The following is a 15,979-nucleotide window of genomic DNA, read 5'->3' as shown; positions in this document are numbered from 1 at the left end:
AATCTCAAAAAAAAAAAAATTCACATCTTCATATCTGTGCTGGAAAAGTTCTCAAATATGTACACAAAAGGAGTTTCAAGATATTCATAGCAGCAATATTTGTAGTATGACCAATCAGGAAAACCTAAGAATGTGTCAAAATATGTGTCATTAGTGAAAATAGCTAAATTAACTATGTATAAGACAGCTGCTAAACAGATGCAGAAAGATCCTAAGATTAAAGTGTCAAGTATGAAAGCCAGTTTGCAGAACAACATGTATAACATGACACCATACGTGGTTTTCTATCAGTACACATGATGAACTGATTGATGTACACATGTAATGCACACAAACACACACTACAAAGAAAATTGAGATTAGTTTTGGAAAAAGGATAGAACTATAAATGGGTGTGGTTACAAATCTTTTGCCTTTTTTATAATTTGTATTGTTACTTTATTCATGTCAGGCATTTTTCCACAGCTGGTGATACAAATTTCCATTTATTTTCTAGAATGAACATAAACATTTTCATTTGTTTGCTATCATGAACAGTATAAATAATAGTGAAATAAATATCCCATGTCACTTCTTTATAAAAACATGGGAGGAGTGAAACTGATGATTCATGGGGTATGGGCATTTTTTTTTATTTTATTTTTCTATCTTTCAGAGTTTTTATGTAAAATTGTGCATATTTATGGGGTCCCATATGATGTTTTCTTTTTGTTTTTGTTTTCATTTTGGTACAGGGGATGGCACCCAAAGCCTGGCTTATGCCAGGCAAATATTGCTTATGATGTTCTGATATATGTACACATTGTGTAAACATTCAAATCAGGGTAAACATCTCTCTCTCTCTCTCTCTCTCTCTCTCTCTCTCTCTCTCTCTCTCTCTGTCTCTTCAAACATTTATCCCCTCTTTGTGGCAAAAACATCCCAGATTCGTTCTCCTAGGCTTTTGAAATAGACAATACATTGTTATTATCTCCGTCACCATCCTGTATGATAGCATACCAGAGCCTCTTGCTCTTATCCAACTGTACCTCAGTACTCTTGATCAACTTTTCCTCCTCCCTCCCTGCCCTCCACTCTTCCCAGACTCTGGAAATCACCATTCTGCTCTCAGCTTTCAGGTAGTCTGCTTTTTTTAGATTTCACATATGAGTGACAGCATACAGTAAGACTCCTTTTTGTGTTTGGTTTATTTCACTTAACACAATGTCCTCCAGTTCCATCCACAAATGACAGTGTTTCATCCTTTTTCAAGGCCAAATAGAAAGTGAAAACATTTCTACAGAATCTTAAAAAGCACCTTTGTTCCTGCTTCCATTACCAATGCAAAGAAAATGCCTAAAGAAGACTGAGTTGCCCTAAAATGTCTATCTAACTTCTTTTATAATTAAAATGCACTATATTATGTTCTGTATTTTGGGGGTGGGGAGCCAGGAGGTGGTTACCAGGGATTGAACTCAAGGGCACTCAACCACTGAGCCACATCCCCAGCCCTATTTTGTATTTTATTTAGAGACAGGGTCTCACTGAGTTGCTTAGTGCCTCACCAGTGATAAGGATGGCTTTGAACTCATGATTCTCCTGCCTCAGCTTCCCGAGCTGCTGGGATTACAGGCGTGTGCCCCCTCACCTGGCTTATATTCTATATTTCTGATGGCGGGCTCCCCAGTCAAGCTGACCAAGTCTCTTACTGAAGGTCAGCATCTCGAAGTGAGCACAGAAAGCTCTCTTTATGTTGATTCCTTGCCCAAGATTCGGTAACAATAATAGTAGTGTCTGTAGAGTGAGAACTAGAACTGGGGACACAGTCATAGATCTGCTACTTCAGTAAGCTCCTTGGGTTTTGAGACTATGTCTCCTCTCTAAAAGAGGGCCAATGGTAACACGTTTTCAAATGGCACCAGGAGAGCCAGAGGGGTGACATGCACTCCTAATAGATTTTCACTGAATTCACCATCCCAGACATCATCCGACAGACCTGTTCTCCTGCCAATGGCCACATGGTCTGTTCTGTGGAAATGTCTCCTCCCCAACCCCAAATTTTCCTTTGTGCACCCATTGTCCATGTGTACTCCCTTCCCCAGGCACCAATTAAATAGACTCTGTACATAGGTAGAGACATCACCTAAGCCCCTCATACATTCTTTTTTTATTATTTTAATTTTTGACTTTTTTATTTGTTCTTTTTAGATATACATGACATTAGAGTGTATTTTGACATATTATACATACATGGAGAATATCTTATTCTAATTAGGATCCCATTCTTGTGGTTGTGCATGATGTGGAGTTTCACTGGTCATGTCTTCATATTATGAACATAGGAAATTCATTCTATTGTCTTTTCTATTCCCATCCACCCTCCATTCCCTTCATTCTCCTTTGCTCTTACACATTCTTCTCATAGTCCTGCCTAAGCCCTTCCCACCCTCCCCTATTCCATGCTCCTCCACTCACACACTCACATACTAACAAGCACATGCACACCCATTCACACACCCACTCAGACACACGAATAGGCATACACACATTATCAACAAACACACTCACACTTGATATCCACACACTCTCTCAAACATGTATACACACTCAGACACACACTTGGATACACAGTAACACACTCTTACACTCGATATCCATACACTGACATATATACATGCACACACAAACATGCACACACATAAATCCATACACTCTCATACTCACACCTACTGATATACACAAATAAACATGCACACATACACACACACACACACTCTGGAACACACACTGAACTACTCAAAGCGTAGTACACAGAATGAGATCCATCCACTCACTGTTCTTGCATTGAGACAAGTATGGGAATTGGGAGCAAGCACTTAGAAACCATCATGTTTATTGACTCTAAGAATAAACTATTGAACTTGTACTTTGCATGTCTACTTTTCAAATTTTATTTTTTAATTATTCATTTTATTTTAATTTATAAAATTACAGGCCTGTGATATATAGAAAATTGGAAAAAGGGGGGGAAAAGAAATTGATCCTTCATCCCAGACAGTATAAGGGGCTCTGAGCATGCCTCTGGTCCATCTAGATGCCAGCCTCAGGGTCATTGCTCACCCCTGGAGCTAAGCCTTGGATGTCTGGATCCCAGAAAGAATTGCCTTTCTGTCCCCTACAAGGTCACCCTCTGTGACTTTCCCCTAGGACTCAGGCCTCTGGGACTGAGCAGACGGGACCCACTAGCAGGGGAGGTGACCCCATACTAGGGATACACAGGCCAGATTTCCCAAGGGAAGGGAGAAAGAAGCCAGCCACCAGGTCCCATTCATGAGCACTGGGAGGCCCCACTTGGCAGCTAGCAATGGATGGCCCAGCTCTGAGCTCCAGCCAGCAAAGAGTTACTTAGACTGGATTTGAAAAGTGTGAGAAAAATCTGGCAACTCAGAAAAGGGGACAACACACAGAAGGAAGGAAGCTGTTAGCCTGCAGCTGATAAAACTCCAGACTTGTAAAACCTCCTGTCACAGGGGAAACAGCCAGGCGCTGTCTGCCGGGCATTCAGCGCCCAGAAGACCTGGCCAGCCCCTTTGATGTCGCTGCTTCCCCTGGCCACTTCACGGAGGCTTGAGAAGCTGGAGCAGAGGGGCTCCAGCTCTGCCCCAGGCCTGGCAGGAAGCACTGCGTGGTGATGGCAGGAGCTGGGATGGCTCACTTGCTCTGTATTTACATCTGAAAGGAGAAAGCCCTTCTGCAGTCCCGATTTCACTACAGATTGCCTGGCAAGGACAGCCCTGATACTGGCCTTCACAGACAAGGGGCTTCAAGACAGCTTGAACACATCCACCAAATGAAGTGTCCTTGTCAGGAATGACAAGGACCAACAGCAGTTTCTTTTTCAATCAAAAAAAAAAAAAAGTACATTAACTTGAGAAACTGAAGTTCACATGTTGGGAACCTGATTGAGGGGGTGGAGGAGGGTATCAGAAATACTGGTCTCTCCCCGCCTCCAAACTTGAGCAAATTCACTCAGGACATGAGTCACTCTTGGAGTATGACAGGGGCTTACAGTGCAGACCATGTTTGTTTTAAAGGAGAAATAGATTCCCTATCTTTAAAAAAAAAAAAAGAACAGAGTTTTTTGCATCTTAAGCACATGCTTAAAATACATTCAAGGTGCAAAACAGTCACTCAAATGGAGCTTTTTTTCCCCAGAAGTTAGTCACTCACCCACTTCCCAGAGCAAAGGGAGTATATGTTTGCTTGGACCCTCCTTTTTTGCAGAACAAGCAAGTTTCTTACACCAGGCAGAGCAAGGTCTATGTCCATAAGCCGTTAAGTGCTGCTTGCAGGGACCCACCAGACAGCGCCACTGTGCTCCACAATTCTGGTCACCTTACTGGAGAAAACGGCCTGGTTTGTTTCAGACTTTAGCATTGGTCCTAAAACTTTGTATGATGCCTTTTGAAGAATTCAGTGATTTGGTGAGACACTAAGCTCCCTTCTGCACCACTCCACTAATGACTTTGGGACTGATGATTTTGGAAGGTCCAGAAACAGCATAATGGGCTTATGCTGCTCAGGTGTCATGAGGTTCCACTTGCCCAGTCTTTGTGCTCCACATGGTATGGGGTGCCTGTTTTCAGGAAGAAAAAGGCCGTGCACTGATCTCTTCTTTTTCCTCCTTCCCAATCTAGTAACCTGGGAAATGGGGTTGGTTGGTGCTGTCCTGTATTGTGATTTGAATGTGTTGAGCAGCCCCTCACCTCAAAGTTCATGTGGCCCTAAATTCATATCTTGATAGTATTTGAAGGTGAGATCTTTGGGAGGAAATCAGGTTTGATGATTTCATGAGGTTAAGGGCCCATGATGAGACCTATGACTCTGTAAGAAGAGGGAGCAAGGGCCAAGCTAGCACATACTCTTGTCCTCTCACCATAATGAGGCAACAAGAAGGCCCTCACCAGATACCAAACAGAGGGTGATGCTCTTGGACTTCCCAAACTCCAGAACCATGAATAAGATGAACTTCTATTCTTCACAAATGCAGAGTCTCAGGTATTTTGCTACAGCAACAGAAGCCAGACCTGACACCCCCTAAGTGTGTCATGGAGTGCCAGTTTGGAATTGTCAACCTAGTCCCCAGCATTGATCCATCTGAGATGGTCTGAGATGGTAACCCCATCTCAGGTGGAGCTCTAGTCTGAGACCCTGATCCAGTCTGACAGTGACCTAGTCTGGGGCAGTGATTCCCTAGTCCTCACACTTTTAAAACTGCTAATTTTCAGAACCCACCCAAACCTATGAAATTAGACCTCTCTGGGTGGAGCTCAACACCTTTAATTTAACATGTCCCCGTGATCCTTCTTGTAACCAGGCTGGACCACCTGAGGTCCCAGCATGGGACAGCAATCAGTCAGTGTTCTTATAATCCAGGAGCCAGAACACACCAGGCACCAGAGGCAGACCCCCGTGGGCCCAGGCAATGCCCACTGCACCAGAGCACCAGGCAGTCATGAAGAAAGCTGGGGGGCATGGAGACTCTTGGCAGGAGGGCACCTCAAGCTGTGCAGGCCAGTCCCCCAGCAGGCACACTCTGCCTGTCACACTACTCTTTGAAACACAGCACAGTGTAATCCCTCAGTTCACACCTAGCACGGCTTCATATCTCCTTGCACAAATGAAGCATGGAACAGTTCACCTTCCAATACACTGGCACTGCCAGCACATGGGCCTACAAACCAGCAGGCCCCACCCAACTGGAGCCCCCTGCAGCAGAGCCACCTCTTCCCCAAATGAGCTCTCTCATTTGCTCAAACTTTGAACAGGGACCAAGGATTATGAAATCAAACAAAACCATGCATATGTCCTTTTTCTGGGGAACTGTGTTGCATGCTGTGTGGGTCCATTCAAAAGCCAAGCTACAGAAGTTTTTAATTTATTGATGGCTCAAGTGGAAGAGTGGGAGCCACTGGGGCAGCCAGATGCTGGTCTGTTTAAAAAGGGTCCTGCTGAGCAGTTTCCCAGGCCAAAATCTGGCAGAATCGAGTTCCTGCTTTTGTGTTTTCTGCCTGCATCTGCCAGTGACCAGCACCAGACACAGGTGAAGGCAAGACAGGCTGGAACGCTCAGGCTCTCTGGGCACTCGGTTGGCAGAAAGGCAGCTGTACCCACACATTTCATCCCCTCGGAACATCCACGCACCCTCTTAAAAGCTTTCCTACAGCACACACCTGCACCATTTGAGGTTTCCACACTCTTTAAAGTTGTTACATCATAATGGAAAAAGTTATCACATCCTCTGGACGCCAGATAAAAGTCTTTAAATCCGTAACATGTGGCACATTGGCTCCCTTTCCTCTGTGCCATGTCCTTAAAGGAACAGGCCTCATGGACTGACACTGACCTTCGAGGGACTTCCCAGCCTGGGGCTCTGCTGGGCTTCCTCTCTTCCAGGCTCCTGAATACCCTGAGTCCCCTGTGACCCATTGCAGGGTATACACTGCCTATACCAAGGGCCAGTCGTGGCTCTCTCTAGACCTGTTTTCCAACCCATAAAATGAGATTTTAAACTAGATGGTATCTAGGGTTTGTGCAAATTCCAACAACCAGCACCTCGGGTTCTACGTGCAGTCTATTTAATTGTAATGAACACATAAGGTACTATGTACATGACACCTGGCTCCCACATAAGCTCACTTCCCTTTCCCCATCATCAGTGCCAGAGGTGGTTCCTGCATGGGGAGTTGAAGCCTCACCCAGTCCTTCCCACCCACAGCTGTGTGCTTTGCACAGAAGCTATCAGCTGTCGCATGGACGCCCACATACCACAGGAAATGCTGCCCACAGCCACTCCAACTCCTCATCCTCCACACCTGTTTCCTAAAGCGGGAAGCACCTTGCACAGCTTAGGAAGAGATTCTGGAAGTTTATCTTCTGTGCTGCAAACATTGGCTGATATCTACTATGTGCAGCCACCTGCCTCTGGATGACATGCTCTGCCAGAAGCAGGTGACAAAGTCGGGCAGGTGACAAAGTTGTGCAGGTGTTTACAGAGAGCTCCCTGGGAGCATCTCCTCTGAATATAGAGATTTTGGGAATGGCATTTGCCAAAACTCACAGCACCAGGCCCTCGGTTCTGTGGGGTCCAAATCTGGGCCCTTTAAAGGAAAAACAACGTGCAATAATAAATACAAAACTGCAGACAATATTAAAACCTAGCTGGAACCAAAAGAGAAGCCACAATAACTTAAATGAGTTTTGAGAGAATCCGATTCTTTCTTCTAAAGGCTGTTTAACTAACCAGGAAGACTTACACTGGATAGATTACTGACAGAAACCTGCCTCCTTGCTCCTCACCTAGAACATTTTATACCTCCCAGCATCTCCCATCAAGCCTATGCAAGAAGCCCTGAAACCTGAGCTTAATTAACTCCACTGTAAACCTGCCTCTGCTGCCAGGAGAGACTGAGTACTTCCACTGAGATTTTTCTGAGCACCGCAGACCCTCGGCCCTTCCCCCAGAGCCTGCACTGGCCTTTGTGAAATCGAACTCCCTTGCACAGTGTTTACAGACTGCTCCAGTGAGTTTCCAATCCACAAGAAAAACAGGGAATCAGAGCATGTAAATATCAGGGTTGTTCAGCTCCATGTATGGTGTCTGATGTCAATCTGAAACAAACACTGAAAGAAAGCAGGCACATGGAATGTTCTCAGGGTCTGTGCATCCCTCCAGCCTGTCGCCACGCGTCCCCTTCCCAACAGTGACGTGAGAGTGTTCCCACTCCACTAACTGCTGCCCGAGGCACTTCTGACTCACATCCACCCGGCTCAATTTTCGGACTAGGGAAGTCTCCAAACTAATAAACTGCTTTGGAAATATATATACACTCCCTCGTATCAGTTGTTTTCCTTCCAGAGGATGTTACTGCGTGATACAGCTTTAAGTTTTCAACTCTGTCATATTTTCTAAACTGTGATCTCTTCCATTTACTTTAGGGGCTGTGGCATTCCCCCTTTACTGGGGTGAAAGCTAAACAATGTGGTTTGGATTTAGTGTTCCCATGCATCACCATGAAAATGTTTGTCTCAGCAATCGTGTCGTTATTGTTACTGGTCACAGCTGCTCTGCCCCCTTGGTTTGTGAACCACACTTCACTGCACCCCTATCCAAGTGGGAAAGGTGGCTTTGTGCCATGAGATAAGAGACGTGGGATGGAATAGGCCAGGATCTGGTGTAAGTACCTCTCAAGCCAGCCAGGGACCAGTCAAAGAAGAACTAGTTCTGATCAACAGAGGAGCAGGCTCTACAGAGCTGACTTGGAGCAAAATATGGGATGGATGAAACCCAGGGTCCTGTGTCAGGGGTCTGCAAAAACCAGACATGGCTTGTCCACTCAGAATGATATCCTGAAGGAGCTGGGACCAGGGGACATCTCACCTCTACACTGAAGTATATTAGGGCCCTGGATTTGTTCTTGCACTGACCTTACTTTGTAGACACTGCGTTCTCGCAAGAACAGTGTCCTGGGTAGAGATTCGCTTGAGGAGCAGTTCATGATAGCTTTGTGGGTTTCTGTCACAGGAAGGAGATAAACCTGCCTTGTGGTTCATATGCTGTCTGTGGTAACAGGTTCCAGATGCCCGGGTCTCTTGGAGCTCTTCACCCTGCTCTCATCAGGCTCAGCTGAAGCCAAAGCCTTGCACCAAACACTTGCAAGATAAGAAAACGCTCCGTATTCTAGGCTTTAGGCCAGTTCCTTCCACACAGACACCTGGCATGATGCCTACCACCCTCTGGGCTGGACCTTGCTGGGCCACAGAGACCTGGCCTGCCTAGCTTTGCTTTTTTAAAAAAATAGGAAATAAGATAGATAGATAGATAGATAGATAGATAGATAGATAGATAGATAGATAGATATTAACTAGGGACTGCTTAATTAAATTATGGAATACAACCAACCAATAATAATGCAGAATTAGTTTTATTGACATGGAAAGAAGTCCACAACATTGTTGTATGAAATATCAGGACACCAGACTATGTAAAATGGTAAATACCTAGCTACATATGTTTGCATAATTGTCTATATGCCCAGGAATATTCTAGAACAGTGTGAAACCAGCCAATTAAGACAGTAATTATTTTTAATTTCTGGAATCTTATCTAACTTTGATTTCTTTATTTGGACTTTTATATTTATCTATATAGATATAAAAATATATAGTACACATGAATTACATAACCTTTATAATGAGCAGTCATTGTAAACCTTAAACAAAGAAAGTTTTTTTGTTTTGTTTTGTTTTGTTTTCAAAAGGAATGAAGTATGTTAAGACAAAGGCAGCAGGAAGACATGGGGAGAGGCTGGTGGAAGGGCTCAGGGTGACCAGGCAAGGCAAGGCTCACAGCCCCAGACAGAGTACCCCCTTCCATCCTGGAGAATATCCTGAGCCAAAGTGGGATGGAAACTTTCAGAAGCGTAGTTCAATGAAGACTCCAAACCTACTTAAATTCTAGAAGTTCAATTACTTCTGTCAAGTGTTCAAGTTAAAATTTCACAATTTGCATTCAACATTGGCCTCCCAGGATTCTATAACTATGGCAGGAGACCAGCAAGCTCTTAACTGTGGAGTTTCAGTTTGTGGATATTCTTCATTCATTCCCAGGGGCCTCCAATAAGTCTATTTATGATTGCAATTTGAGTGCCAGATTCTAGATGGGGATGGAGAGGATAAAGCAGGCCACACTGAGGAGGTCTCAGACAGCTAGATCTCCTTGACTGTCAATGCACACCTTGTCTACAAAGGAACATATTAGTTCCAAGTTAAAATGTTTCAAGAAAAGGAAAGAGGAAACTGATCCCCCTCTTAAAGTCCAGGCCCAGAATTGGCACATCTCACCTGCAATCTATTTTGTGTGTGTGTCGGGGTGGTGGGGGAATACCAGGGATTGAACTCAGGGGCACTGGACCACTGAGCCAAAAAAATCCCCAGCCCTATTTTGTATTTTATTTAGAGACAGGGTCTCACTGAGTTGCTTAGTGCCTTGCTTTTGCTGAGGCTGGCTTTGAACTCGTTTGTGATCCTCCAGTCTCAGCCTTCTGAGCTGCTGGGATTACAGGTGTACACCACCAAATCCGGCTGTCACCTTTCATCTATTTTATTGATCAAAGGAGTCAGTACAGACTCAAAGAGGTCAAAAAATGGTAGTACCTCTTGAAAGAGAGGGAAAGAGATTCCCAGGAGGGAAGACATGGAAGGCTGCCATCATGAGATGAGCTACCACACATAGAGGCTCCAGTTCTCAGGGCCCTGAGTTACCCCAGGTGTCTTAAATGACTCATCTGCAGTAATCAGATGTTTGGAACAAATTTTGCCAGCAACCCTAGAAGACTCAAGTTGGTGAATCACTATTTCTCTAATTCTAAACAGTCACTCGTGTTTTCTAACCCACAGATAGTTGGCGTAAACCCTAGTAACCATGATACTTTTGCAGATGTGAGCAATTATTGACTTAATAGAAATTATAGACCACTTGCTCAGCAATTTTTTCTATGCTCCATAACAACTTTTCCAAGTATTGCTTTCTTTGCTATCAGTTGTCCCTAAATCTGCTTCTATGTGCAATAATAATTCCCACATTAGGCAAAATAGCATTTATTATTTTTTACAGTTTTCTAGGCATTATCAGTCAGTAGCCAAGCCCTTCCCTTCAATTTTCTCATTCCGTCCTCAGAGCATCCCTTTAAAGGGGCCATTGTTGTCTATGTTTAGCAGATGACGAATCAGAAGTGCATGGTGGTAGAAACATTTAACCCAAATCCTGCAGTTCCTCTAATATTAAGCCAGGATTTGGGTCCACACTCTTACCTCCAGCATATGCAGCTCCCCCAAAGAATAGCTATTTTTTTTTTGCCTTTGTTCCCCGGGTGGGAATGAGAAGGCCAAAGTAGTAAACCAATCGCTCCTACCTCCCTGAGGTCAATGTGTCACCATCACTGATTTATGGTGGACACAGCTATAACTTCCAGAGTCTTCTTTGGCCCTCTGTCTTCCTGAATCCCTGCCCAGGCAGCAAAGAGACCTATGGCCCCAGCCTTTGGAATGGCACACCACCCCCCCAAGTCCTGGAGCTGGTTCCCTCCAGCTCCAGACTGCTCCTGGCACATCTCTGGCCACCCAGCTGGGGAATGTGCTCATCAACTTAAAGGAGGAAAGACTTTTTTGGGTTCTTAGTTTCAGAACTCTTAGTCCATAGTCATTTGGCTCCATTGTTTCTGGACTTGAGGGAGGCAGAAATCACAATGGGGAACACAAGGTGGAGCAAAGCTTCTCACCTCATGACAGCGGGAAAGCAGAAAGAATATGATAGAGCCTTCAAGAGAATGCCCCCAAGAATCTCCTTCCTCCAATTAAGCCCCACTCCCTACATTTTCACCACCTCCCAGTAACATGAAATTATGAATCCATCAATGGATTAATCTATTGATGAGGTCAGTACTCATTATACAATCACCTTCCAAAGTCCCCACCTCTGAACACTACCGCATTGGGGACCAAGTTTTTAACCCACGAGCTTTGGGGGTACTTTTCAGATTCAAACCGTAACAAGCTCAAGTCTCGCCACAATATAGCTGTCTCCTCCCTGGGCAAGTTGCTGCCAGGGTCAGCCGGACCACTGCAGATCAGAACAGTCTCCAGGTCCAGTAGTCTTCCACTAGTGAGATCTCCAGGGGATTCCTAATAAACTTGGTCCTGAGGCCAGATTGCTACAGCATCTTCATGGCAGATAGCCTGCAAAAACACTTCCCTTTCTCACGATGAGTTGCTCTGTTTCTCAGAGGTAACTTTGCAAAAGTTACCAATCACCTTTCTTTATAAGCAGCAAAGGAATTAAAACAGTTTAAAAGAAACAATGCTAACCTAATATTTCATGCCGCCTGTCCTTGAGCATGATATGGAGGGAAGTCACCCCTCTTCTTTTAGAATAATTCAAACAACTAACATTGGATTAGAATGTACTCCTGGTAAACATAACCAGGACTCTGAAAAGGTTGAGTATCATCTATAAATCACAAGGACCAAGAATGTTACCATCTAGAAAAGATTTTTTTTTTTCAAGTAGTCAGTCAATAAAATTGCAAGTGTTCTAGCCCCACTTGTCCACTGAGAGGAATGGAGGACCCTGCTGGCTTGGAACACCTCCCAAGACACTGAGTTCAGGAATGAGCCTGTGCAAGAGCAAATGCCAAAGGAATAAGGGTTATTTAGAAAGTCAAGGGAGTCAGCTAGGCAGGCTGGCTTTGCTGATTCAGAAAACCCTAAATCACTGAGAAGAGATGTCCACCACCCGCCACCTAGTGTCCTTATTTTTGGATGTGATCAGTATGAAAAATTACTTGGGGGAGTATGAAATTGATGACATATTCTTCACTGGTGAAAATAGGATTCATTTGAAAATGAGTACCTAGTGTCCATCATTTGGGTAATGAAGATTTGACACAAGGTAATTTTCAAAAAGGCAGTTTCATTTGTAGACAACATTTAGGACCTACCAGAGCCTCTACCCCAAGCTCTAGGCAAGCCCAAAGGTGAAAAATATTTTCCCAGTGGATGAGATAAAGGCTATAAAGCACTTTCATCGATTTCAGCAATTACATCTAAGTCATGTAACATATATCCCCAAACATGCTTAGTACTAGAAGTACGTAAGCACCTTTTCACCACGTCTTTGTAACCTTACCTGCCAGCAAGAAGAGTCCTCCCACTGATGTATGTGCTGCCTGGTTGTCCACACAGGGCCCTTGCAGGCTCCCAGAACCCATCAGTAGCAGTACTGAAGGTATCCACCAAACCATGGCAGGTATCAACACTGCAGGCTCTGTGACATCCCTGCCAGGGAACAAGTCCAGGCTTGCTTGACCTTCATGTCACAGAGCATAGAGTCAAAGGCCATTCAGCAAATAGGTAACACAGCAAACTCTCTCATGCTGCCATTTTATAAAGTGTCAATAAAGTACTTCAAGTTGAAAACCAATCTATTTTCTTCATAAATAAAAAAAAATACTAACAAAATTGCTTATCAACTTCTGTGTGGGTCTGTGGTGTGTTCTCTCACACACTTAGGCTAGCAAAATACAAGATAAATTTAACCAAATGTGCGGCTTGGTTTCCTAAATGGGTGTCATAAGAGCCATCAATCAGCCCTCATAACTCCCCCTCTTCATACTATCTTTCATGGACTAACTGGGACCATACTTCCAGGGGCACCATAGTAAAGAAAAATGTCAACTAATTCTCAAATGAAAAAAAAAATCATCCTCTTTATACCACTCTCAACCCACTGATCTTCAAGGACTGTGGAAATGATTGTTTGGAGGGGTTTGTATTATATTCTGATAATCCACATTTTTTTCAGACATATCCTCAAAAAAGTTTTAAGTTAACTCTAGACAATAATGTCTGATCATTTAACATAAGTTAGGGTAAACTCTTGGAACACAATATTCATCTCTGCTGTCATAGTGAAGGGAATTAGAGTGGACTGAAGGGAAATTTCGCTGAGCACATGAACGTGACTTGGCCTCTTACCCAGCGGAAACACAGCTCCCACCAGGGATCCCATCAAAGCCACTGTCCAGAGCTAACTTAGCTCACCGTCCACGTTTAAACTGAGGTCCCATTGTTTTATGCCTTCTCCAAGAACATTGTTTCAACAAAATTTGAGAACCCCACTTTCTCAGATGTGAAATAGATTGGCTTCACTAACAACCCCTGATCTCGATGGATCCATCACTATCACCTTCGCCAGACCTCCTCCATGTTTGTGGCTTTTAAATCAGGTTGCTTAATATGTGTCTCTAAAACATCAAAACCAAGCTTCTGGGCAAAAGAGTAGACACAGTTCCAAGTGCTGTATGTGCCTACCTTTATTGACTAATTACAGCGATACCATGAGGTGGATCGGGGTGGCATGTGGCCCCAGAACCAGGAACGTTCGCTCTAACATTGTGCTGGGTTCCCTCCACACTATGCCAACTCAGCAGCTGCTTAAATACCATCATAGTGCTCAGCGGAATTTCCCTTCAGTCCACTCTAAATCCCTTCACTAGGAGAGCAGAGATGAACATTGTGTTCCAAGAGTTTTCCCTAATTTATGTTAAATGTTCAGACATGATTGTCTAGAGTCAATTTAAAACTTTTTTGAAGATATGCCTGAAAAAATTGTGGATTATCGTAATAATGAAGGTATTTAACACTTTTTTAGTTGCATTAAGAAAGATTTTGGACACATAAAAAAGCAACTGAATCACCATCCATTTTACAAAAGAAAATCATGCACACAGCAAGAGCTCCTGCATACTTCCAGTAACCCCCTTCTGTCAGAGAGGTAGTTTACCTCCTGCTTTAGATTTTGATTATTGCCATGTATATTCTTTTAATTCATAGATAAGTAGATAGTTGATTAATTGATAGATGATATATAGATAGTAGAGAGTAGATTAATATATGGATAGATTAGTGATTATATAGAATATGGATATATACATACCCTGAATACATTTATATCATTCTTTCAACACATTGAAAAGTTTATACCAATGACTCAACTATAAATACCCTGTGATTTTTTTTTTGTTTTGCTCAATGTACTTTTCAGAATTATCCATGTTACCATAACTATAGTCTAATCATTTTCATTACTCATTTCACTCCATTATATGGTATATAAAAATATTGCTTATTTTTAAATAAATAAGATTTTAAATAAATAGAAATAGAATATATTCATCCTTTGTTTCATAGTCTTTTTTTTCTTGTCAAATGAAAGAACCTTTTAAAACACTTTCAATTTATGTTAATTTGTGGAAAGTAAGTACTAGAATTCTCTCATGTGTGCACATTCACAGTGCAAATGGCTTTGGTGTGGTGAACATACAGAGGGTCTAGATCCTTTCTAACATGCCTAGCTGCATACTAAACTCCTTTCTGCTATATCCGTCTGATTGTGGATGTCTACATAATTGTCTCCACTGTGTCTCCGCTACTGTTGTGGCTGTGATCCGTGAATAGACTGGGTCTGGGAAGCAGGAATTTCCTTGGCATCACAAATCTTTTTTTATTTGTTCTTTTTAGGTATACCTAATAGTAGGGTGTATTTTGACATAGTATACATACATGCATTGGGTATAACTTATCCTAATTAGGATCCCATTCTTGTGGTTGTACATGATGTGGAGTTTCACTGGTTGTGTATTCATATAGGAACATAGGAAAGTTATGTCCAATTCCACTGTCTTTCCTATTCTTATCTCTTCTCCCTTCCCTTCATTCCCTTTTGTCTAATGCACTGAACTTCTAGCCCCCGCAACTTAGCATCTACATATCAGAAAGAACATTCAGTCTTTGGTTTGGGGGATTAGTTTATTTCACATAGCATGAGAGCCTCCAGATCCATCCATTTACTGGCAAAAGTCATAAAGTAAGTATCTTATATGACTGAATAATAGTATGTGTATACCACATTTTCTTTATCCAGTCATTTATTGTAGCACACCTAATTTGTTTCCATAGTTTAGCTATTGTGAGTTAGGCTGCTGTAAACATAGATGTGGCCACAGGACTGCAGCACACTGATTGTAACTCCTTTGGATATGTACCAAGGATAGTATAACAGGTGAAAGGGCAGTTCTTTCCCTAGTGTTTGGAGGAATCTCCATACTGCTTTTCAGAATGGTTGCAACAATATGCAGTCCCACTAGCAATGTATGAGTGTACCCTTCTCCACACATCCTCGCCAACATTTATTGTTACTTGTATTTTTGATAATTGCCATTCTGACTGGAATGAGATGGAATCTCAGTATAGTTTAATTAGCATTTCTCTAATTGCTAGAGATGTTGAACACTTTTTCATATATTGGCTGACCATTCATAATTCTTCTTCTGTGAAGTGCCTGTTCAGCTCCTTTGCCCATTTATTGATTGGGTTATTGGGG

General features: G+C 42.9%; 1 protein-coding gene across 1 annotated transcript in view; it reads left to right on the top strand.

The window, feature by feature from the left end:
• Nucleotides 1-1,650: 1,650 nt before the first annotated feature.
• The window catches only part of LOC107142240 (bcl-2-like protein 1), a 22,369-nt gene continuing 8,040 nt past the window's right edge, over nt 1,651-15,979 (top strand). Inside the window, 2 exon segments of the mRNA XM_048782836.1 lie at nt 1,651-1,707; nt 3,510-3,667. Coding sequence (XP_048638793.1) covers nt 1,651-1,707; nt 3,510-3,667 — 215 coding nt within the window.

This window comes from Marmota marmota, unplaced genomic scaffold, assembly GCF_001458135.2.
Source record: "Marmota marmota marmota unplaced genomic scaffold, marMar, whole genome shotgun sequence".
Taxonomy (NCBI): Eukaryota; Metazoa; Chordata; class Mammalia; order Rodentia; family Sciuridae; genus Marmota; species Marmota marmota.
Note: the sequence above shows the minus strand (reverse complement) of the source record. Positions and strands in the feature narration are given on the sequence as shown.